The sequence below is a fragment of the Aotus nancymaae genome, unplaced genomic scaffold, assembly GCF_030222135.1.
Source record: "Aotus nancymaae isolate 86718 unplaced genomic scaffold, 86718_ANA_hifiasm-v0.15.2.pri h1tg000007l, whole genome shotgun sequence".
NCBI classification, from domain to species: Eukaryota; Metazoa; Chordata; class Mammalia; order Primates; family Aotidae; genus Aotus; species Aotus nancymaae.
In genome coordinates this window covers 57,922,231-57,947,268 of record NW_026988418.1, presented here as the reverse complement: position 1 = coordinate 57,947,268, position 25,038 = coordinate 57,922,231, and the positions used below count along the sequence as shown (strand labels likewise).

The window sequence follows — 25,038 nt, the reverse complement described above, 5'->3', positions numbered from 1 at the left end:
TGGCCCGTAGGAGGAATTCTTGAGCCTAGTAGTTCGAAACTAGCCTAAGCAGCATAGTGGGACTTCATCTCTACAAAGCTAAAAAAAAAGAATCCTTCTGGTAAGAGATAAAACAAAAAATCAGCTGGACATATAGTCCCAGCTGCTCAGGAGGCTGGGATGGGCGGATCACTTGAGCCCGGGTGGTGGAAGCTGCAGTGAGCCGTGACCATGTCACTGCACTGCACGCTGGGCAACAGAGCAACACTCTGTCTTGAAGAAAAAAAAAAGTAGCCCCACATCACATACCCTGAAGCAGAGCATGGAGTTTCTCTCTTCTAGCCATGCATCGTCACTAAAGGGATGGCTAAGGGTGACCCTGGAGGGAAAATCAAGACAGCTCAGCAGAGACACTTCCGGTGAGAGGGCAAAAGCAGCTGAAACGGCCACCTGTTACAGGGCAGGCATTATCTGGCAGGGACGTGCGCAGAAAAGCATTTTGCTGCCTCTGGAGAAGCAAACGGACAGTACTCTGGTTCTAACTCCCAAACCTGAAGAGTATCACACACAAAATAACGAGGGAAATCATTCCAAAACAACAAGCCAAACATGTGTGTGCGTGTGTGTGTGTGTGCATGTGCGCGTGTGTGCACGCGTGTATGTGCATGTGTGTGTGCATGTGTGTACGTGCATGTGTGTGTGCGCGTGTGTGTATGCATGTGCGTGTGTGTGTGCGGGTGTGTATGTGCGTGTGTGTGCACGTGTGTCTGTATGTCCGTGTGTTTGCGTGTGTGCGTGCGTGTGCGCGCTCGTGTGGGCAAGTGTGTGCGTGCGTGCACGTGTGTGCATGTGCGTGTGTATTTATGCACACACGTGTGTGTGTTTGCATGCATGTGCATGTGTGAGGAGAGAGTCTTGGAAACAGTGAACTCTCCAGCGTGTGAGGCCCTGCCTGGCTCCCCAACACTGCTCTCTGAGACTCTCACTAACGCCCCTCACTAGTGTGCCCAGGCCCTTTTCCTTTACCTCTCCCGTAAGGGACGGGGTCCCTGTGGTCCTGCCTTCTGCCTTCTCTTCTCCAAGCACGCATATGCACTAGGCGACCTCGTCCCCTGCTCTGCTTCAACTGCTCCTCTCTCTTGAGATCACAACATCTGTATCCACAGCTCCCATCCCTTGACCAAACCCTAACCCCACACACCCAGCTGCTTAGTGGACATCTGCACTCGGCTGTCTAGAAGGCACCATCTTCCATCTCTCACCCAGCTCCTCCTTCTAGGTCACCCCTCTTGGAACACAAAAGCATCCCACACTAGGCTGCACAGTCAGAAACCTCTAGTCACCCTTTATTCCCCCTGCCCCGCTCCCTACACCCTGATTCCTCCTCGTTGTCTTAGTCTACTAGAGCTGTCATAAAAAAGTACCAGAGACTGGGTGGTTGAAACAACAGAAATGGATTTTCTCACAATTCTGGAGGCTGAACAGCTGAGATCAAGGCGTCAGCAGAGCTGGTTTCTCATGAGCCTCTCTCCTTGGCTTGTAGATGGTGTCTTCTCCCTGCATCTTCACTTGGCCTTCTCTTTGTGTGTGTGTCCTGATCTCCTTTTTTTTTCTTGACATAGAATCTTGCTCTGTCACCCAGGCTGGAGTGCAATGGCGTGATCTCGGCTCACTGCAACCTCCACCTCCCGGGTTCAAGAAATTCTCCTGCCTTAGCCTCCCAAGTAGTGGGGATTACAGGCCATCACACCTGGCTAATTTTCTGTATTTTTAGTAAAGACAGGGTTTCACCACATTGGCCAGGCTGGTCTTGAACTCCTGACCTCAAGTGATCCTCCTGCCTTGGCCTCCCAAAGTGTGTGGATTATAAGTATGAGCCACCGCACTCAGCCCTCTTCTCATCTTCGTATGAGAATACCAGTCATATTGGATTAGGGCCCACCCTTATCACCTCGTTTTAACTTAATTACTTCTTTGGAGGCCTTATCACCAAATACAGGGGGTTAGGACTATAAATTTTGGGGAGAGACATAATTCAGCCTGGAGAACTCCTCTGTGCCTCCTAAGTCCATCCCTTTTCTCTGTCCCCAATACTATTGCCCAATTTCCTCCCTCATCATTTCCAATTTGAATTAAATTATTAAATAGTGTCCTTCTCCTAGTCTGCCTCTACTTGTGCTGATCCACCCACTTCCATTAGGGTGATCTTTCTAAAATGCAAATCTGGCCAGCGTGGTTGCTCACTCCTGTAATCGCAGCACTTTGGGAGGCCAAGGTGGATGGATCACGAGGTCAGGAGTTTGAGCCCAGCCTGGCTAACATGGTGAAACTCCATCTCTACTAAAAATACAAAAAATTAGCCAGGCATGGTAGTACGTGCCTGTAATCCCAGCTACTCGGGAGGCTGAGGCAGAAGAATCACTTGGATCTAGGAGGCAGAGGTTGCAGTGAGCCGAGATTGTGCCATTGCACTCCAGCCTGGGTGATGGAGCAAGACTCCTTCTCAAGAACAAAATAAACAAATAAATAAATACAATGCAAATCTGATGAGGCCACTTGCCTGCTTGAAATGACCAATGCTTCTCCAGAGCCTGTGGTCTTGCCTCTGCCGACCTCTCCAGATTTTTCCCTCACGTCCCCTCTTCTCACTCTGTGGACCAGACATGCTGAGCTGCTTTAGAGGATTGCGCTAAAATGCCAGTGTGCTCTCCCAAGCCATCCTGCCTTTAGACGTGTTGCTCTTTCTACCTGGAATCCATTCCTGCCTTTTTCTTATTTTATGTAAAATTTATGGGAACATTTCCCAACAACTACCATCTGGCAGGTGCCATGCTCCGGGCTCCCACGTGAACTTGGTGTCACTTTCTGTGTTCCTAAATTGGAACCATTGAATTGTCTGTCTCCTTCACTAGACACACCTTAATAGAAAAGTGTCTTATTCGTTTTTCTATTTCACACCAGAGCATAAGGCATGCATAGAGTAAGCAATCATTAAACGTTTATTGGATAAATGCACATTTTTCTTTCATAGCACACAGTAACGGTACTATTTTCTGCTTATGCATTTATCTCATTGCTAGTCTGTGAGCTCCTGGAGGGTAAAAACTATGCCTCGTTTATCTTTTTTTGTTATCAGGTCCCAACACCGTGCCAGACATAAAAAGCACTCAGTAGCATTTGATGGATGAGTGAGCAGGGATCAGCTCGGGGTGTGATCAATCAAAGATTTTCCAGAGGAGATGTCTTGTGAGCTGAATTGACACTACTAGAGGCAGCAGAGAACAAGTTGCCTTTGAGATACAGGAACAATTTAGGATTAGGACACAGGTAAAGCAGATGTAGGAGATAAAACACAAAATCTACTCTCTCCTTGTTGATCTTAAGGAAAGAGAGAGACAGAGACTAACAATGTATCTGGAACCAAAATGTCTTTTGAATTTTTTTTAAAAGTATTTAAATAACCCAGTCACCTGGAGCTCTATTTTTTCATTGTGTATCTGCTTATTTTCCTGTGTATCAGGCTTTGATTTCCTGGACAGCACACCACATTTTGGCTATGATAGGAAGAGCACCTGCCCGTGAGTGAGTGTGGGTCTGGCCGATTGTTCCAAGCGCTGGGACAGAAGCGGGCTCTGTGCTGTGCTTGAGGCTGGACTAGGCGTGTTGCAAGTCATTCCCTTAATGGTCTCCAGCATCTAGACAAGGGGAACACAGTGGCACCCAGGCAGGGGTTTCCATGACCCCAAATCCCCACAGGGGGTGTTACAGCATGCTAATTAGCTCTTTTAGTCCTGCCACCTGGAGCCCAGTGGACAGTAGCATGTTAACAGCTCTGTCAGCACCTCACCCCGCTCTGGCCAGCGGCTCTGGGGCTAACAGCACCACCACTGCTTTCTGTTGCAGGGGGCGGCTGCCCTTCGCCAGTAGAGGACAGGGGGCCACAGTGTTACAGCCTTCCATGTAACCTCATTTGGTGGGTCCCGAGTTCTTGTCCCATGTCCAAGAAGAATGCAGCCATGCTGACAATTGAAGGACTGGGTCTGAACAAGGCCTGGGCAGGGGCATTGCTGGCAGGAGCTCTCTGACAGGCAAAATGACCAAGAAAAATCCTGTGTCATTGTGACTTCTGGAGTAATGGCTGGCAATTGTTTATGCCTACACCCTAGCACAATTCAGCCTCCCTTATCCTTCTAGCCTAGTGGTCTCTCCTTAGCTTTACAAAGGCAGTTAAGTTTAGAGGAAGGGCTATTCTCACTTAAACTATAAACTAAATGTCTCTCAAAGTTAGCTTGGCCCAAGCCCAGTAATAATTAAGTGTAGCTTGAAGGCTAAAGGCCAGAAGTGAGTTGACTAGATCAGCTCTCCCCAGTTGCCATAACTTTCTCACTGTTAAAATTTTTGCAAGGGCAGTTTCAATTCTGAGAAACACCTTGTCATTAGCAGGAATTTGGAATCCTGCTAAAGGAGAAGAGATCTTATAATATTCTGCAGAACTGGGAAGAGCAGACCTTGTAGTCTTAATATAGCACACTTCAAAAAGGGTAATTGAAAAGGATGCTGACATCTGGTAAAATATTAAGGAGCTATCATTTTGTCTAAGGCCTTGACTTTCTTCCGCTAGTTACTAGCGCATCCTTATAAGGGAAGGGCTAATTGCTTCATCACTGGCCAGGCTGAGAACCAGTGTCTCAGGCAGATGCATACTTTTTCTTCATTCCTCCTCTCTCATCCTTCAGCCAAAAGCCCTCAGGCATCAATTCCTGGCAGCCCTGCCTGTTGGTTTACCAGTTCACTAATTCGTGTGACTCCCTACTGTCATCACTAAGTCAGAATGTCCTGGGGCCTGGGTGGAATCCCTGGTCAGCAGATCCCATATGTATTTATTTATTTGAGACAGGGTCTCACTCTCTTGCCCAGGTTGGAGTACAGTGGTGTGATCTCAGCTCACTGCAACCTCCACCTTCTGGGATCAGGTGATCCTCCCACCTCAGTTTCCTGAGTAGCGGGGACTACGGGTGTGCACCAACACACCCGGCTAATTTTTATATTTTTAGTAGAGATGGGTTTTCAACATGTTGGCCAGGCTGGTCTCGAACTCCTGGCCTCAAGTGATCTGCCCACCTTGGTCTCCTAAAGTGCTTGGATTATAGGCATGAGCCACTGTGAGGAAGGATCTGTTCTACGCCTCTCTCCTTGGCTTATAGTTGGCCATCTTCTCTTTATGCCTCTTCATATCACCTTTCCTCTATGCATCTGCCTCTGTGTCCAAACTTTTTCTTTTTATAAGAATACCAGTCATATTGGATTAGGACCCACCCTAATGACCTCATTATAACTTGATTACCTCTCTAAAGATCCTAATCTCTAAACGCTAAATGATGTCACATTCTGAGGTACTGAAGGGGGATGGTTAGGACTCTAGTGTATCTTTTTGGGAGTTGCAATGGACTGAATGTGTCCTTCCAAAATGCATATGTTGAAATCCTAAGCCCTGATGTGACGGCATTGGGAGATGGGACCTCTGGGAGGTGATTCGGTCATGAGGAAGGAGCCCTCATGAATGAGATTTAGTGCCCTTATAAAAGGGACCCCCGGTTGGGCACAGTGGCTCATGCCTGTAATTCCAGCACTTTGGGAGGCCAAGGTGGGTGGATTACTTGAGGTCAGGAGTTCGAGACCAGTCTAGCCAACGTGAGGAAACCCCATCTCCACTAAAAATCTACAAAAATTAGCTGGGTGTGGTGGTGGGCACCTGTAATCCTAGCTACTCAGGAGGCTGAGGCAAGAGAATCACTTGAACCCAGGAGGCGGAGGTTGTAGTGAGCCGAGATCACACCATTGCACTCTGGCCTGGGTGGCGGAGCAAAACTCCATCCCAAAAAAAAAGGTGGGGGAGGCGCCCAGAGAGCGCTCTCATCTTCTCTCTTCTATGTGAGGAAAAACAAAAGGTCAGCAGTCTGCTTCCCAGAAGAGAGCCCTCACCACAACCTGACCATGCTGGCATCCTGATCTTGAATTTCCAGCCTCAGAATGGTGAGAAATGCATGCTTGCTGTTTAATCCACCCAGTCCCTGGTATTCTGTTAGAGCAGCCCAGATGGATGAAGAGAGCGGGACACAATTCCACCTTAACCGTTTCCTGGAGGAGGCCACAGTTCCACCTTAACCGTTTCCTGGAGGAGGCCACAGTTCCACCTTAACCGTTTCCTGGAGGAGGCCACAGTTCCACCTTAACCGTTTCCTGGAGGAGGCCACAGTTCCACCTTAACCGTTTCCTGGAGGAGGCCACAGTTCCACCTTAACCGTTTCCTGGAGGAGGCCACAGTTCCACCTTAACCGTTTCCTGGAGGAGGCCACAGTTCCACCTTAACCGTTTCCTGGAGGAGGCCCACTTTCCTCCCTTTCCCTACTCTGCTGCTCCTGACTGTGCCACGTTCTCTGTTCCCAGTAGGATGCAAGAGCTGGGGAGAAAGGTTGAGGGTGGGGTTAATTTGGCTCTGAGACACATCACCACAGGCCAAGGATGATGTCCCAGCCTACCTGATGAGATGGGCTCTCCAGCCTGATTCTGGCTGCAGGTGTGTGCTTTTTCAAAGCTGCACATCAACAGAAAGGACAATGATGGAGGATAGAGTGTTGTTCCCAAATATTTGCTGTCCCTTCTCAATGGAGGATTGTACTTTGCTACCCCACTGACAACAGGATTGGTCATGTAACTTGCTTTAGCCAGTGAAATATGAATGGGAGGGACATGGGCTACCTCCAAGAGGAGACTGTGAGAGGCAGTGCATGCTTGGTTGTGCCTTCTCTCCCTTTGGGCACGACTGGTAATGTTCTAGATGGAGGTGGTCCGCCAGCCTGGGGCCTGGAGGAAGGTTCATGTGGAAGAGCTTATCCAAACCATACAGGGCTCCACCCACCACAGTGCAATCAATTTGAGATTTAAAAGTTGTTTGTGATTGGTCATAACTTTGCCAATCCTGAATGAAAAAATGACTTTCCCAATAGAGGAGAACTATGCTTTAGCTAAGAATATATATGTGGCATGAACACAAAGGTGAATTCTAAATGGATCAAACTTTATATGTGATCAATGAAGCCATAAAAGTACTAGAAGAAAATAGGAATTACCTTTATAAGCTGAGAGTGGGGAAGGGCTTTTCTAAATATTATTCAAAACTCAGAACCTGTGAAGGAAAAGACTGCATTACAAACTGCATTACATAAAAATTTAATACTTGATAGAAAAATAAACCAACACCACAACGCCAAGAAAAGAAGTAAAAAAATCCAGGCAAACCAATCTCATAAGTGTGGTAGATTGTTTGCAAAAATGTCACAAAATTCCTCCCTTTTATTCACACACTTAAGTATTCCCTTCCCATCCGAGCTCTAGCCTTGCCATGTTACTTGCTTCAGTCACTGGGACAATAACAAATGCGATACAAGCAGGGCCTTAAAGCATGTGGACATTGATGCTTGCGCTATTGCAGTTTCCTGGAACCTGTGACCAACATACGAATACAGGTGAACTGTCTCCATTAAACCCAGACTATGGAATCTTGAGCAAACAAGTGATTGTTGCTTCAAGCCAAACAATTCTGGGATGATTTGTACACAGAAAAAAATAACTAATGTAAGGAGCAAAATCAAAATGAGAAAGTTATTTGCAACTGATCACAAACAAAGGGCTTATGTTTCTAATACATATTTTTCCATATGTAAATTTCCTTCTTATGACATATGAGAGCTCAACAACTCAGTAGAAAAATGGGCAGATTATGAACATACAGTTCACAAAGAAAATACAAATAGTTGTTTAAATATATGCACACACGCTCAATCTCATGCATCGTATGATAAATTCAGATCGAAACTCCATCAAGACACAATTTTCACCTGTCAGATTGGAAAAATACGAGGGTTTGGTAACACGCTGAGCTGGCAAAGACACGAGGAAACAGGCACTCTCATACCTGCAGGTGGGAGTAAAACCTGATAGAGGACAATCTGGCAACAGCTATGAAAATTACAAATGCACAGATTGTTTCATCTAGTAGCCGTACTCCCAGGAACTTATCCTACAATGTACTCATATACAAAGTGACATATGCACAAGGTTATTCAATGCAGTATTGTTTATAATAGCGAAAGATTGGCAATGACCTAAATGCCCCTCAGTAGGAGACTACATGGTTTGCAGAGTATTGTCACAAACACTCCTCAACAGAGTGAGCCTCCCAATAATCCTTGGGTAGGTAGAGGTGGTGTACAGTCATATAATGGAATACTATGCAACTGTGAAAAAATGTGGAAGCTGGAAGTTACTGATATGAAAAAATACCCAAGATGTGTTGGTAAAAAATGATGTAAATTGCAGAAGTAAACACACACAAACACACTCATATATATATATACACACACACACATATATACACACACATATACACACACACTCATATATACACACACATATATACACACACACGTGCGCGCGCACACACACACACACACATTTGGATTTGCTTCTATATACATAAAGAAACCAGAAAAGAATACACAGGAAACTAGCATAGGATTCACTTATTACTCATAGGATGTGGCGGTACAGGGCACATAATGAACAGAAGTGGGAGGGAGACTTTTCATCACGTAGTTTTTTGTATTTTTTAATTTTTAAAACTTGTATTATCTATTCAAAAATGTAAATAATAAAATTAAATATTTAGGAAGGAATGTGGATGTGAAAAGTTGACCACAGACCATAACGAAGCTGAGGCTCAGAGAGGTTAAGTGGCCCAGCCACTCAGTGGCAGAGTCAGCTTCTGAACTCAGGTCTGTCTGACCCTAAAGTCAGGAACTTGGGAAAGTCAAGGCTTCTCTAAACCTCAGATTTCCCAACTTTAAAATGGGAATCACAGTCACACCACTTCTACCTACCCACAGGATTATTGAGAGGCTCTCTCTGATCAGGTGTGTTTGTAAGAATGCTTTGCAAACCGTGCGGGGCTCTACCCACAGAAGCTCAATCAATTTCCACATAGTACATGACGTACAACCATTTCTCTGGTCTCACTATTGCCAGCATGAAGGGCTAGGTACTATACATATATTATAATTTGAGCTAATCCTCTTGCTGACTATGGAAATGAAACATTTTATTCCCATTTTAGAGATGAGGAAATTGAGACTCAGAAAGGTTTACTAATTTAGCTAGTGTGTGATACAAGTGGGATTTGAATCCAAGTTTGTTTGATGTTGATGCAATTGTCTCTCAGTTATTGGAGGGGGTTATCCTACTCAGTCCTCAGAGTGGGTTCCTTGATGCCTAATGGGCACAGAAATGCATTCCCATTTGTAGACTTGCTCATGCAATGCTTCCAGTGGATGGCCTCCTTTTCTTTCTTTCTTTCTTTCTCTTTCTTTCTTTCTTTCTTCTTTCTTTTTCTTTTTTGAGAGGGAGTCACTCTGTTGCCCAGGCTGGAGTGCAGTGGCACAATCTCAGCTCATTCCAACCTTCGCCTCCCAGGTTCGAGTGATTCTCCTGCCTCAGCCTCCCAAGTAGCTGGGATTACAGGCACCCACGACCATGCCCAGCTAATTTTGTATTTTTAGTAGAGACGGGGTTTCACCATGTTGGCCAAGCTGGGCTCAAACTCCTAACCTCTGCCCGCCTTGGCCTTTCAAAGTGCTGGGATTACAGGCATGAGCCACCGACCCCGGTCTGGCCTCCTTTCTTTCTCTCTCCCTTCCCAAATGTTGGCCATCCTCGCAGGTCTATATCAAATCCAACTTTTTGTTTGCAGATTTTCATGACCACACCCTTAGCAGTGACTTCTTCCTTCTTCATTATCCTTTTGTGCGTATATGCCTATGTCCCTAAATAATATTTACCTCCTTATAGTGAGAAACTTTATTCATCTTTGTAAATAAAATAAGGTGTATAAAAGGCCTACCTCGGAGCTTGGTACCTAGAAAACAACACTCAACAAATGGTGGTTCTGTGGGTCTCCCTCACCGCCCCTAACATAATGCTTTGTGCCAGGCTCCTGGTCCACAAATGGTTGCTGATTAAAAGCATAGCTGTCTTCAGTGACCATGGGACACACAATAGAGAGGGAAAACCTAGTGTCGGGAGGCAAACATCCAAGTAAGAAACTGACAATTAAGAATTCAGAAATGCTGGCCCAATATAATCACTTCCAGAACTTGTGGTCCTACTAGAAAATCAGGTTGCCCCACTCTGCTGTGGCCTCCTATAACGAGAGATGTACCCAGCTCCCAGCTGGCAGTCTTAGACACAGACGACTGAGGCCACATCCCCCCAATCTAAATAATTGATGATGGGTGTGGTCCAATGACTGTGGAAAGACCCCAGTGTATTCAGATTCATAGACTTATTGAAGAAGATTTACTGTGTGTCAGAGATGCTCATATACGCTGTCTAATTTAATCTTTCCAACAAGCCACGAAATCAGAATGCTTATCCCTGTCTTATAGATGGGAGACCTTGGCATCAGTCATGCCATGACCCATCAATCATCTATGCAGCATGTGCCAAGCACCTCGGGAGATACATCTGTAAGATCCAATTGCTTTTCTTGGGAAGCTTCAGTGTAGTCAGAAAGTGACTTATACACGTAAAAAGAAAATGACAGTCGTGAAATCAGCTACATGGCACATCAAAAGGCTCTCAGGTTGGAAGGAAGGGGGAGAGGGAGAGAGAGAAAAATGAGGGAGATTAAAGGGAGGAAAGGGGTTGGAATGGTAGCTAGGCAGAAGAATCTGCCACCCCAAACATTTATGAGGGTTACAAAAGTGGGATGAAGCCCCAAACTCTCCTTTTATTGCTCTCATAGTCCCTGGATTGGTGGCATCATAAGAATCTTTGGTAAATGTGGGCAGTTTCTGTGACTTCCTTTCTTCTCCTTTCCTCTCTTTCACTGGTCATCACAGCCAGCTTTTACTTCAATTTGTCTTTCATCATTATACCTCTTTCCCCATACCTCGCCCCGCACCCCATAACTCCCTTTTTACCAAAACCAAAAGCAAACCAAAGCAGATGATCACGCATCTCAGCCTCATGGGATGTTCCTGGCTCGTGGTCTTCCTGAGGTGGAGCCATCAGTGTCACTGGGTCTGAAACAGAAGAGGGGTTGGCAGCAGTTGGTCCTGTTGAGTCTGTGTCCAACCACTCCACCCAAGGGGTGCTCGAGCAGCAATGGGTAGAGAAGAACCGGCATCTTGGCATCCTAGGCAGCTCAAAGCTTCCCTCAGTCACTCTCAGCCTGCTGGAGGAGTGAAGATCACGGATCAGCACTGGGCAGCAGAAGCTACGAACTCTCTCCCGAAGTACCTCGGAGGCTCCTTGACACACTCGTATTACAAAGTACAGTATTCACACAGTGGCAGCCACGGTGATCAAATACATAAAGCAGATCACATTATGTGCTTCCTAACAGCTGTCCAGTGGTTTCGCACTCCAGCTAAGCTGTCCTGGCCTATGAGGTCTGCATTCATCTGGTTCCTGTTACCATGTCATCACTGCAGCCTCTCATCTCATCATCTGTGAAATGGGAATGAGCATGGTTGCTTTTGGGATGAAACAAGGTGACATATGTCACACACAGACACACACACCATCACCACCACCAGGCTATCAAGGTAGAATTTGAATAGTAAGAACTGATTCCATTGAACAGGCTTACAGTCACGTGGAGAATTATAGGATCAGGTACCCAGCAGATGAGAAAGCGTCAAGTTAACAGCATGGTTCATCCACCTTTGAACAAGACAATTGAACAAAAGTCTGGCATAGAGAAGTCAGTAACAGAGAGGAAGGAAACTTGGGGCACTAGCAAGTGACATGTTGAACTGCAGTCTCCAAACTGTGACCCATAAGGAGCGGCTAGTCTAAGATTTTTAGAGAAGCAAAACCATTTTCACTAATTGTCTAACTCTTAAGCTAGTGGCCCACTAGTATCTAATGAGCTCCAGCACACAAGCACAACAGCTGTGTGACCCACTAGTATCTAATGAGCTCCAGCACACAAGCACAACAGCTGTGTGACCCACTAGTATCTAATGAGCTCATCACACAAGCACAACAGCTTGTGACCCGCTAGTATCTAATGAGCTCATCACACAAGCACAACAGCTTGTGACCCGCTAGTATCTAATGAGCTCCAGCACACAAGCACAACAGCTTTGTGATCCACTACTATCTAATGAGCTCATCACACAAGCACAACAGCTTGTGACCCGCTAGTATCTAATGAGCTCCAGCACACAAGCACAACAGCTTTGTGACCCACTAGTATCTAATGAGCTCCAGCACACAAGCACAACAGCTGTGTGACCCACTAGTATCTAATGAGCTCCAGCACACAAGCACAACAGCTTTGTGATCCACTACTATCTAATGAGCTCATCACACAAGCACAACAGCTTGTGACCCGCTAGTATCTAATGAGCTCCAGCACACAAGCACAACAGCTGTGTGACCCACTAGTATCTAATGAGCTCCAGCACACAAGCACAACAGCTTTGTGATCCACTAGTATCTAATGAGCTCATCACACAAGCACAACAGCTTTGTGACCCACTAGTATCTAATGAGCTCCAGCACACAAGCACAACAGCTGTGTGACCCACTAGTATCTAATGAGCTCATCACACAAGCACAACAGCTGTGTGGCCCACTAGTATCTAATGAGCTCATCACACAAGCACAACAGCTTGTGACCCGCTAGTATCTAATGAGCTCATCACACAAGCACAACAGCTTGTGACCCGCTAGTATCTAATGAGCTCCATCACACAAGCACAACAGCTGTGTGACCCGCTAGTATCTAATGAGCTCATCACACAAGCACAACAGCTTGTGACCCGCTAGTATCTAATGAGCTCATCACACAAGCACAACAGCTGTGTGACCCGCTAGTATCTAATGAGCTCATCACACAAGCACAACAGCTTGTGACCCGCTAGTATCTAATGAGCTCCATCACACAAGCACAACAGCCGTGTGACCCACTAGTATCTAATGAGCTCCAGCACACAAGCACAACAGCCGTGTGACCCACTAGTAGCTAATGAGCTCCAGCACACAAGCACAACAGCCGTGTGATCCACTAGTATCTAATGAGCTCCAGCACACAAGCACAACAGCCGTGTGACCCACTACTATCTAATGAGCTCCAGCACACAAGCACAACAGCTGTGTGGCCCACTAGTATCTAATGAGCTCCATCACACAAGCACAACAGCTGTGTGACCCACTAGTATCTAATGAGCTCCAGCACACAAGCACAACAGTTGTGTGACTGCTTGGTATGGTTTGCATCTTTGTACCCACCCACATCTCATGCTGAATTGTAATCTGCTGTGTGGAGGTGGGGCCTGGTGGAGGCGTTTGGATCATGGGGGAGGATCCCTCACGGCTGAGGGCTGTCCTTGTGATAGTGTGTTCCAGGGAGATCAGGTCACTTAAAAGCGTGTGGCACCTGCCCTCATTCTCTCTTGCCTGCTCCTGCCTTTCCATGTGATGTGCCTGCCCCCTCTTTGCCTTCCATCTTGAGTAAAAGCTCCCTGAGGCCTCCCTAGAAGCCAAGCAGATGCCAGAGCCATGCTTCCTATACAGTCAGCAGAACCAGGAGCCAATTAAACCTCTTTTCTCATTAATTATCCAATCTAGGTATTTCTTTCTAATAATGCAATAATGGCCTAACACACTGCTTCTGCCTGATCTGACACCGGCTGGCTTTTATACATTAATGATGACATTTGAGACTGAGTGTAATTCTATAACGTGTCATCCTACCCGAGTTTCATCTTGAAACTGGGCATTGTGGTGGATCCTGACAAGCAGAATGATTAGGATCAACTGAGCATCTATATGTACTTGGTCCCTGCCAGAACTTGTAGGACAAGCATGGACCATTTGAATTCCCATAATTATGAATAAAAGATTCATGTGATCCACACCCAGGTATCTGTGGTCATGTGGCTTGCTACTGAGAAAGCTGAATGTGCCTCTTCAATAGTTAAAAGCCATCACATTTGGAATAAATAATAAACATTTACTTGCTTCTGTATTTCCCGAGGTCTGATAACACACTGAATAATTTTGAATGTGGGCTTGTTGTATCTTTCAGGACTCATTTCTAATAATGTCATTTCCCATCCGGGTTCTGATTCCAGGCGGGTCTAACCCTGCAGCAACTGCTGTTGAGTGAATTCACCCAGTGCTCACCTTGGTCCCTGGTCTGATCACAAGATATTCCACACATTCCAAGCTAAAGTCTGAGATCACTATTCAATAGTCAAAGGAATCTAGTTCCTTAAAAAATGCTGGGTGCCTTTCCAGTACGGGGAGTTGGGGAGAGACTGTTTTAGAAACACATCGGGAAGTTACTACTCAGTTTGATTATGTTAGGCAAACAGAAATTAGTTAACTGGCAGGAAAACACAAAGCCAAGTTGGAACATCAAGCTGAAACCATGGTTTCAAGTGACTATTTGTCACTCTCTGAAATTACAGCCCCAGACTATTTCCTTCTTTCCATCAGAGCCAAGGCCGATGACCTGCCAGGGTCTTGTAAATCATTCTCTTACTCCAACAGTAAAGCCCACAGTTTATTTCTGGGCTTGCCATCCGTGAGCTACAAGAAAATACACTTCGAGCTGACTTCATTGCTGTCAGGCATCTTTGCAGTGGTTATGATTAGATGAGAGGGGCCACTCGACCTGCAGCTGGATTGTCTGGACAGTGGCTCTGGTTGCTATTAATTAAAGAAGCAGGAAAGCAGCCATCATACAAGGAGCCCTGGCCAAAACTTTAGAGGGCTGTTTAAGGAACGCAGGAACTATGTGTTTACGGTTGGATTTCACCTCAAACACTGATCTGCTGTGTGACTTTGAGGAAGTCCCTTCACCTTTCCGTGCCCAGTTTCTTCATCTGTAAGGTTACCCTAGTGATGAGCTTTATACCACATAGTTGAGTCTAAACTTTTAAAACCAGGGGCCCAGCTAACACCCCATTGGTTTCTCTTCAGAAAGGTGTGGTATTTTCCGAGCAGATTACACTCCGTTTCCCAAATACAATGGACTGTTTTATAGTTTGGATGATTGGATTTACTGGTTCATTACAGTGCTAAAAATAGAACAAGTCGCATAGAACTACAAATTACCCCCTGAGGCTGATTGTGTTGCCAGGCAAAGACACAGCACTTTCCCCTTTCAGGATTTGACCTGAACACACAGGTTGTACGGCATTTGAGGGATTCATATGTGGTCCAGCCTCCAACCTGTAAGCATCAGAGCATAGGAGGAGAGAGAGCTGATGACACCAAGGCTTGGGATTTTCTACAACTGAGCCCTTGATCTCCTACCTCTTTGCCTGCTGGCTGCCTTGCCTCCTCCTTTGCGTGAAAAAATCTTAGCTCCCTTTCAAGGCTTCGAAAGCCTCCTCCATGTTGCTTTCCCCAGCCCTTCCTCCTCCTTCCCCTCGCTGGAAGGGCTCTCCCTCCTCTTTCCCTTCCATAAGCACCCATTTGTGCTAGACATGTAAATTAGATCACACTGCTTTGTACCATGGATGTCTGTGCTTACATTTCATTCTCTTCCTTGAGGTCAGGGACATCGTCTGTAATGTTAGATTTATTGTAGTCCCCAGACAGGTCTCTGCTCTAATAGGAAAATGGATAAACAAGAAAATGGAGGACTTTGGGCATGATAATTCACTGACCTGGTTCTCCTTTTCTTTCTGTCTTGCATGTCATGAACCCTCACTACATCCGCTCTGTTTTTAGATCTCGCTGAGTTCACTGAGTTCATTCGTTCAATCAGCCACCTTATTGAGTGCTCTTATGGGCACAGGAGCTATCCAGCTCCTGGGGGTGCTGCTGACAGCAAGCCCTCAGCCCTTATCACACACTACAATCGTCTATCTAAAGAGAGCCCCCTCCTCCAAGGTCATATCCCTTCCTAGGGCAACCTGCATGAATAACTGGTCTATGTGGGTTTATAAAGGTTCAGGCCTCATACCCCAATTTGGAACAACTCTAAAGGGCCATCCCAACTTCGGAGCCTTCTATGGGATTGGCTGGGGCCTTTGTCAAGACTGCATCACAGCTCAACTTCTTCCTCTGCCCCATCCTGTTTCCTTCTTTACCCTTTTATAGCTGTTGATCCCAAGACCACTCCCTAATAGAAGTCACGCACATCGAACTCTATTGCAGAGTCTGCTTCCGAGGGAACCCAACCTACAGCAAGTGGCTAGCAAGTACCAGCTACTATTCTAGCTTGTGGCTAAAGCAGTGAACAAGACCAGGTCCCTGCCCTCACAGAGCGTACAGTCTACTGGGAGGAGACAGACAATAAACAAATACAAACAGAATAAGTTAAAGGAGCTGGTGATAAGAATAAGCAAATTGGAAAGTGACTTAGGAGCTGTATTAGTCCATTCTCATGCTGCTAATAAAGATATACCTGAGAGTGGGCAATTTATAAAGGAAAGAGGTTTAATTGACTCACAGTTGAGCATGGCGTGGGAGGCCGCAGGGAGCTTACAATCATGGCAGAAGGGGAAGCAAACATGTCCTTCTCACATGGTGGCAGCAAGAAGTGCTGAGCAAAAGGAGGAAAAGCCCCTTATGAAACCATCAGATCTCAGCCGGGCGCAGTGGCTCATGCTTGTAATCCCAGCACTTTGGGAGGCCAAGGCAGGTGGATCACCTGAGGTCAAGAGTTCGAGACCAGCCTGGCCAACGTGGTGAAAGCCCGTCTCTACTAAAAATACAAAAAGTAGCTGAGCATGGTGGCAGGTGCCTGTAATCCCAGCTACTCAGGAGGCAGAGGCAGGAGAATCACTTGAACCTGGGAGGCAGAGGTTGCAGTAAGCCGAGATTGTGCCATTGCACTCCAGCCTGGGCAACAAGGGTGAAACTCCATCTCAGACAAAACAAAACATCAGATCTTACAAGAACTCACTCACTATCACGAGAACAGCATGAGACAAACCACCCCATCATTCAGTTACCTCCCACTAAGTCCCTCCCATGACACATGGGAAGTATGAGAATTATGGGCACTACAATTCAAGATGAGATCTGGGGGTGGACACAGCCACACTGTATCAGGAGCTAAGCAAGCATGTCACTTTTAATGATGATGCTAAGGAGGCTTCACTGGCAAGTAGCAACGCAAATAAAATGAAGGAGAAAGACATGAAGGTATCTCGGGAAAGAGTGTTCTAGACAGCTGGACTAGCAACATCAAAGACTACACCAAAGGAACAGCAAGGAGAATGGTAGCAGATGAGGACCCAGAGAGTGAGATCACGTGGTGCCTTGTGGGCCTTGTGTCAATGTTCTATTTTCTGTATTGGGATGTGGGTTCACAGGCATATATTGTATTATTTAAAACAATAAATAAATAAAATTTAGAAAGACAGCCAAGTAGTGACAAAAAACAAGTGTGTCATCAACCAAAGATTATGATTGTATGCACCTGAAATTTAAAAGAAGAGAGAAATGTCTATTGAAAATCCAAGAGGAGATGTTGAGTACATGAGTCTTGATTTCAGGGCCCGGATGTACACTTGAGAGTCGCCAGCACTCAGATAGGACATAAAGATGGAGAGGCCAATAAAAAGGAGATGTCTGGGGGCAGAAGCTGGGCGATTCCAGCATTAAGAGATTAGAGAGCTGAGTAGGAGGCAGCAGATTCAACTGAGAAGGGGCCAGTGAGGAAAAGGGAGGAAGAGGTGATTCACTCATCAAATGGTGCTTGAAAGGTCAAGTCAGATGAGATCTAAGAACTGGATTTGGTAAAATGGAGGTCACTGGTGATCTCAAAGGGGGAGTTTCAGTAGAGGAGTAAAGATGGAAGTCCAATCCAGTGAGAGCAAGAGAGACTAAGAGGACAGGAGGAGAAAACAGTGAGTGTATAAACGATGGTCTCTCGGATTTTGCCACAAAAGGGTGCAGATAAATGGGATGGCAGTAGAAGGAATGTGGAGTCAAGGGAGGGACAACTGAAGATGGGAGATACTCATTCTTCAGGGACAATTTATTGAACACCTACTGATTTTCAGGTGTAAAATTATGCACGCACTGTGAAAACTGTGTAAACTCCTTTAGCAGGTGCTGTGGGTGCCTGCAACTCACCTCAAGGCGCCCCTGCGGACAGGTCTGTGCAAGTTTCTAGAATCCTGCCTCAGACACATATCAGAGGACCTCTTTGCTTTTCTACATCAGGGATTCCTCCAGAACATCTCCATCTCCACTGAGAAGCAAAACTGATCATGCAGGAGAGAGAGGAGTCAAACAGAGTCAAACAGCAGGAAGGGTGGCACGTACTGCACAGCTGGGAGGGTTAGGCTTAGACAGCAGCTGGGACAAGCTGCTCGTGATGAGTGGGAAGGGGCCCTGTGGATAAGGTTGCACGTGGGCTGGTTGACCTTGTCATGGGAGTGTGTGGATGTTCTCTTCAGATTAATTCTATTTTCACAGTGAAACAAGTAGTAGAGGTCTGAGGAAAGAGGCGAGAGTATGAAACGCCTCGCCATCCCCGTTCACTGCACGTGCCGTGTGCCAGGCACCTGGGATAGCACAGAGATCCCTGTCCACGCAGAGCTCACACTCCAGTGAATCCACTAGAGAAATGTGCTCAGACTGCCAGGCAGCACTCGGGACCCACTTGAGGTTAGAATCAAAGCTTTGAATGAGAGCAGTCACATGACTGTGTGCTGGTCAGCTCAGGGGTTCTGATGTCCAACAGAGCAGTGTCGGGAGAAAATGAAGTAGGAACAGACACATTAAAAATAAAACTCATGTATTTAAAATAACTACCTAAAACTAAAGACACCCCAACTTTACTGTTTGGGTCTATCTCCCACTCACATCCTTCTTTATATCCCTATTCCCACCACTCTGTTCGAGCTCTCTGTTCTTGGCTGAACTATTTCAACAGGCTCTTATTTCTCTTTCCATTCTTTTCTCGAGTTAGGCCAGTCCCACAAAACTTGTTAGATTATTTTGCTGTAAGTATAACTGTCAATGTGTCATTCTCCCATTCAGAAACCTAAACAGCATCTCACTCCTTACAGGAGAAAGTCTGTCTAAACTTTTTATTTATTTATTTATTTGAGACAAAGTCTAGCCCTGTCACCCAGGCTAGAGTGCAGTGGCACGATCTTGGCTCGCTGCAACCTCTGCATCTGGATTCAAGCAATTCTCCTGCCTCAGCCTCCCGAGTAGCTGGTATTATAGGCACATGCCACCAGGCCCAGCTAATTTTTGTATTTTTAGTAGAGACAAGGTTTCCCCATGTTGGCTAGGCTAGTCTTGACCTCCTGACCATGGATGATCCGCCTGCCTTGGCTTCCCAAAGTGCTGGAATTACAGGTATGAGCTGCTACACCCAGCCTTGTCTAAACTTATTTTTATTTTCAATGCTCGTTTCGATCTGGTTCCCAATTTACCCATGCTATTCTTGCATCCGCACATCTGAATGTCCTCCTCCATTCAAACTAGATTGCTCCATGGCCCTTAACCTTCACATGCTCTCCTTTGGCACACAGCACTCTCTGCCTGTCTTAATGAACTTCTCCACAATTCGAAGATGTGCTCAAGAGACATCTCTCTTTCCACCCAAGGCTACAGCGAGCACTCACCCCTCAACTTCCATCCCAACTAATGCCCCTAATACCAATCGTTTATATCATTCCTTCAGTTTTCTTACATGCTACCTACATTTATTATGATCTTTTGTGTCCCTTTCAACCTCTACAGCTAAATGATAGGTCCTTAGCAAGCAGAAGCGATGCTTTAACTTCTCTGTCTGATCCTCAGCAATGACACACTTGGAAAGTCAACCTTTCTTCAGCATTTAATTTTGTATGCTGACTCAGAGGCACAAAAAAAAAAAAAAAAAAAAAAGGGATTCCTCCAGGGAGCCCTCATGCCAACACCTCTGATTGGCAGTTCCAGTTCCAGGAAGCTCACGAGAGGCCACCTCCCACTTGTTTTCACTCTATTAGGAAACGCTTTGTGTTAATTCAACATTTTGTCCTATGACCCATTAAGTAAAATGCTCTGTTGAAAGCAATTTAATTAAAACCCTTGTGATTTTTGCAGGATTACCAAAAATTTTAGCCTCTCTAGGCAGAACCATGGCTTGTAAAATGCAGCATTTTCAGATATCTACATATCAGCCAGGAGCCCAGCAACTCAGGCTTGTGCAAAGTTGAAGTTCTGAGTTCTTCCCACATTGGTTGAGGTCACTTGGCTGGTAGACAGATTTTGTAAATGTAGCTTACTGTCAAAAAGCTGTAGCATACCAAATACAGCCTCCCCTTCTCCACACATACGCCCTCTCTTTCTTGCCTAAATAAATATAATAGCAACCTTGGTGAGCCAGCATAGTCCCAGCAATTACAGATAAAAACAGCAATTACCACTTCATAACATCTCAAGTTCTTGGTTCCCCAAATGAAAAGTCATCCTGTTTGAAGCTGAGTCTTTTCTGCACCCAGAACAGCCTTTGTGTTATTTTGTCCAGTAAAGATTTATTGAGGGCCGGGCGCGGTGGCTCAAGCCTGTAATCCCAGCACTTTGGGAGGCCGAGGCGGGTGGATCACGAGGTCAAGAGATCGAGACCATCCTGGTCAACATGGTGAAACCCCGTCTCTACTAATACAAAAAATTAGCTGGGCACGGTAGCGCGTGCCTGTAATCCCAGCTACTCAGGAGGCTGAGGCAGGAGAATTGCCTGAACCCAGGAGGCGGAGATTGCGGTGAGCCGAGATCGCGCCATTGCGCTCCAGCCTGGGTATCAAGAGCGGAACTCCGTCTCAAAAAAAAAAAAAAAAAAAAAAAAAGATTTATTGAGGACTTACTACATCAAAGATAAATGGAGTTGAACTAAACAATACAAAGGAAAATACAGCCTGTGAGCTATTAAGGGGTTTACAAACTACTGATAGGAGGCAGGTAATACAAGGTTATTAAACTCAAGTTCAAGTGCTAGGAGAGATGTGTAAATTGGAAACAATGGGAATAGAAGGAGGGATAACGGGTGGAATGTAAAGGACAGTTCAAGAAAGTCTTCAGACAGAATGTCGTAAAAGGTGCCCAGTTGATTGGTGGATCCTCATTAAGTTAAACATAAAATTACCGTATGATCTAGCAATTCCACTCCTTTGTATACACCACTCAGAATTGAAGCAGGTGCATACAAAAACTTGTACATATAATATCTTTATTTGTCTGTTTATTTTATTATTATTATATTTTGAGATGGAGTTTTGTTCTTGTTGCCCAGGCTAGATAGAGCGCAATGGCGTGATCTTGGCTCACTGTATCCTCCACCTCTCGGGTTCAAGCAATTCTCCTGCCTCAGTCTCCCGAGTAGCTGGGATTACAGGCATGTTTCACCACAGCTGGCTAATTTTGTATTTTTAGTAGAGACAGGGTTTCTCCATGTTGGTCAGGCTGGTCTTGAACTCCTGACCTCAAGTGATCTGTCCGCCTTGGCCTCCCAAAGTGCTGGCATTACAGGCGTGAGCCACCATGCCCAGCCTCGATAATATCTTTAAAAACAGGTGCAGTACTAGTCCAATGTGGTATTAGTTTTGCTGTTATAAGTTTGCTAGAATAGATTGTTTGACCAATTAAAAGTGATTACTCAGAAATGGCAATTTTCTGAAATTCAGGAAATTGTATTAAAATGGTAGGTAGTTGTGTCAAGAGAAAAGATCTTTATGATATTTTATTGAAAGATAATCTTATAGGAACAAAACTTGGAATATGGCCTTATTTTATGAGGTACTTAAAACTAATTTAATGGGCCAGTCTAGAAAAGATAAAATGTTATGCATGTGAACTACTTCTCCGAGATTCTCTCTGTTAAGTGATAATGGATGTTATTGCCTGGAATGGGGCAAGCCTTTTGCAACCCTATTTTCTGACCAAAATAGTTCAAAATAGTTTCACAGATGAAAGAAAACCCAAAGTTTACCTATGCTTAGAAACACTTACACAAAGGGCCGTCCACTGACTTATTGGTTAGAAAGTAGCCTCAGGCTCTTTTGAAACACACTTTATCACTTCAGCTTGGAAACAGGACGTCCACTCCCATTTGTCCTAGGGCCTTGTTAAAGTATGACATTGGTCGGAAATCCTTTATTTCCTTCTCAATTACCAGGATAGTTAAATTAGAACCTCTTTTCAAGGGAGTGTCTTAGCTCACTGATTGAAGGTCTTTATGCAGCCTGACCAACATGGCAAGAACATTGCTGCTGGGAGTGAGTCTCCTCGGTAGCACTGACCCATGGAAAACAACATCTGTGGCTTTACATTTCCTAGTGGCCACATTAAATACCTTACAAGAAATGTGAAATTAATTTTAATTATATATGACTTTACCCAATATGTTCAAAATAGTATCACTTTAACATGTAATCAACATGGACAGTATTAAAATCAGGTGAAAAAATGGAAGAAAAAAGGGAAGGAAGGAAAGGGGAACATGGGAGGAAGTTCTTCTGCAATTTGCTAGGACAAAGATACATTTCCTGAGATACAAACACCTTTTCCTCTTAACAAACACCACTCTCATGGATCCAGAGATGTATAAGCACACTCATCTATACATACACACATGTCCCCATAGGAGAGTGTGAAGAATCATTTAGCTCTTAATTATGGTGATGCTTCTAGGTATCAGACATTATTCAACTGGTCTGGTTACCACTCTGGGTTCAAACTCCTGTCCCTCATTGGCGTCAGCTCCGCCCTGCCAAGGCCTATTCTCCTCTGTCCATCTTCCTCGTCACCTCTGTAAACTGTTACCTTCTTGCCCCAAAACTGCAGCTTCCTCCATGTCCCTCATCTGGTTAGTAACATCACGGTCCACCCTGACCCTCAACAGTGTCTTAATTATACCATCTAATGGCTTTTTCCATTCCTTGCCTCCTTAGCTTAAATGCAACACTGAGTCATCCAAACATTCGTTCGTTCAAAACATATTTGTTAAGAGCTTGCCACGCGCATCATGGTGCAAGGCATCGGCAACGTCAAGACATACAAGGCTCTGAAGTCCTCTTTTTTTCCCCTTTGCTTCCATTCCATTCCATCATCTTTATCTCTTAAATGTTCAATTGTTCCTTCTACCAAAACCCCAGAAATGGAGACATTTTTCTCACATACCACAGCGAATCCATCAGCAGTTGTGTTTTTCTGCCTTTCAAAACCTCTGTCAGGACTGCCCACCTCTGACCATCTGCCCTGCTCCCATCCATGGCCCAGCCACTGTGATCTCCTCTGGGCACCAGCTCACTGGCCTGCTGGCTGGTGGGCCTTTCACTCCACACTTACTTTCTACAGTCCACAGTAAACAAACTGGTCCTTTAAAAGGCAAGTCAGATCATGTGACTCTCCTCAGAGCTCTCCGTGAGGTCCCCAACACACCTAAGAATAAACTCCAAGACCTTTATCATGACTGACAAGGCCACAGCCAAAAGGCCTCCTTCCCTGCCCCAGCTCCTGCTGACTCCTCTGCCTTCCTCTCCTGCTCCCTTCCCCAGTACTCACCCTGCTGCAGCCTTGCTGGACCCGGCCTGGCCCTGCAGCCGTTCCCCAGACACAACCAGCTGTTTCTCAACTTAGAATCATTACACATCTCATTCCTCTGCCTGGAATGCTCTTCCTCCAGATCTTCTATGGCCGCCTCTTCTCAGGTTGCTACTCAAATGTCACTGCCTGAGAGAGGCTTCTTGTTCAATCAAAAAGTGCTCTTCCACCCTCACTCTCCTTCCCGCCTCCCCAACGTTCCCATGCCCCATCTCTCTCAAGCTTTTATTCTGCTTTATTTTCTCCATGGCACTGTTTAAAACCATATTATGGCCAGGCATGGTGGCTCGCACCTGTAATCTCAGCACTTTGGGAGGCTGAGGTGGGTGCATCAAGACCAGCCTGGCCAAGATGGTGAAACCCCATCTCTACTAAAAAGAAAAAAAAGAAAAAATTAGCCGGGTGTGGTGGTGCACACCTGTAATCCCAGATACTCGGGAGGCTGAGGCAGAAAATTGCTTGAACCCAGGAGGCGGAGGCTGCAGTGAGCTGAGATAGTGCCACTGCACTCCAGTCTGGGCAACACAGTGACTCTGTTTCAGAAAAAAAATAACTTATATATTTATGTGTTTGTCTATTGTGTATAATATTTTACGTTAGAAGGGAGGCTCCAAGAAGTCAAGGCCTTGCTATCTCAGGACATAGAAAAGCCGGGGGGCACACAGCAGGAGCTTCAGTATGCAGATTCCCGTCCTCCTCCCACCTCCTGAATGTAGGTGGTTCACAAAGGCTGTTCTCAGGAGCCTTTTGTTCTTCCTAGGCACTCTGGGTAAGCTCTGCTTCCATTGCAGTGTTTTTCAAAGTGTGGATAGCCCAGCACCTGCATCCACATCTTCTGGGATGCTGCTTAAAAATACAGATTCCTGGCTGGGCGGGGTGGCTCATGCCTGTAATCCCAGCACTTTAGGAGGCTGAGACGGGTGGATCACTCGAGATCGGGAGTTTAAGACCAGCCTGGCCAACATGGAGAAACCCTGTCTTTTGGAAAAAAAAAAAAAAAAAAGCAACGATAACAACAAAAACAGATTCCTGGGCTCAACACTGAATCTGACAGAATCTTTCTCTCCACAGAGTGGAACCTGAACCTTGCCATTAAATAAGCTCTCCAGGTAATTCTTATGCTCGATAAGCTTGAGAACCACTATTTTTAGATTTTAGTCATTACCTTCACTGATTGCCAGATCTGTGTTTCCACCTCTCATTTCCAAAGGATCCCCAAAGTTTGTTGTTTCTGCTTCTGAAGCATTTCTCAGATCTGTGCGTTCCGTTCACATTTGCGGTCTCTTACCTGGCTCTCAGCTTTATTTGAATCACTGCAATAGCCACCAAGTTAGTATCTATTGTCTTTCTGAGCCAGGCAGCTAACTCATGTCATTTTCCTTTCTAAAACCATCAGTACTTTTTCCATTCTCTCCCCTCGGGGTC

The 25,038-nt window shown here is 45.5% G+C and overlaps 1 protein-coding gene across 1 annotated transcript in view; it reads right to left on the bottom strand.

Annotated features, from left to right (window-relative positions):
* VTCN1 (V-set domain containing T cell activation inhibitor 1) overlaps positions 1 to 23,644 on the bottom strand; it is an 87,150-nt gene extending 63,506 nt beyond the window's left edge. Inside the window, exons 1-2 of the mRNA XM_012458816.2 lie at positions 23,575 to 23,644; positions 11,033 to 11,117 (exon numbers count right to left, since the gene is read on the bottom strand). Coding sequence (XP_012314239.2) covers positions 11,033 to 11,103 — 71 coding nt within the window. The 5' untranslated portion in view covers positions 11,104 to 11,117; positions 23,575 to 23,644. The remainder of the gene's footprint in view (positions 1 to 11,032; positions 11,118 to 23,574) is intronic.
* Positions 23,645 to 25,038: the final 1,394 nt, after the last annotated feature.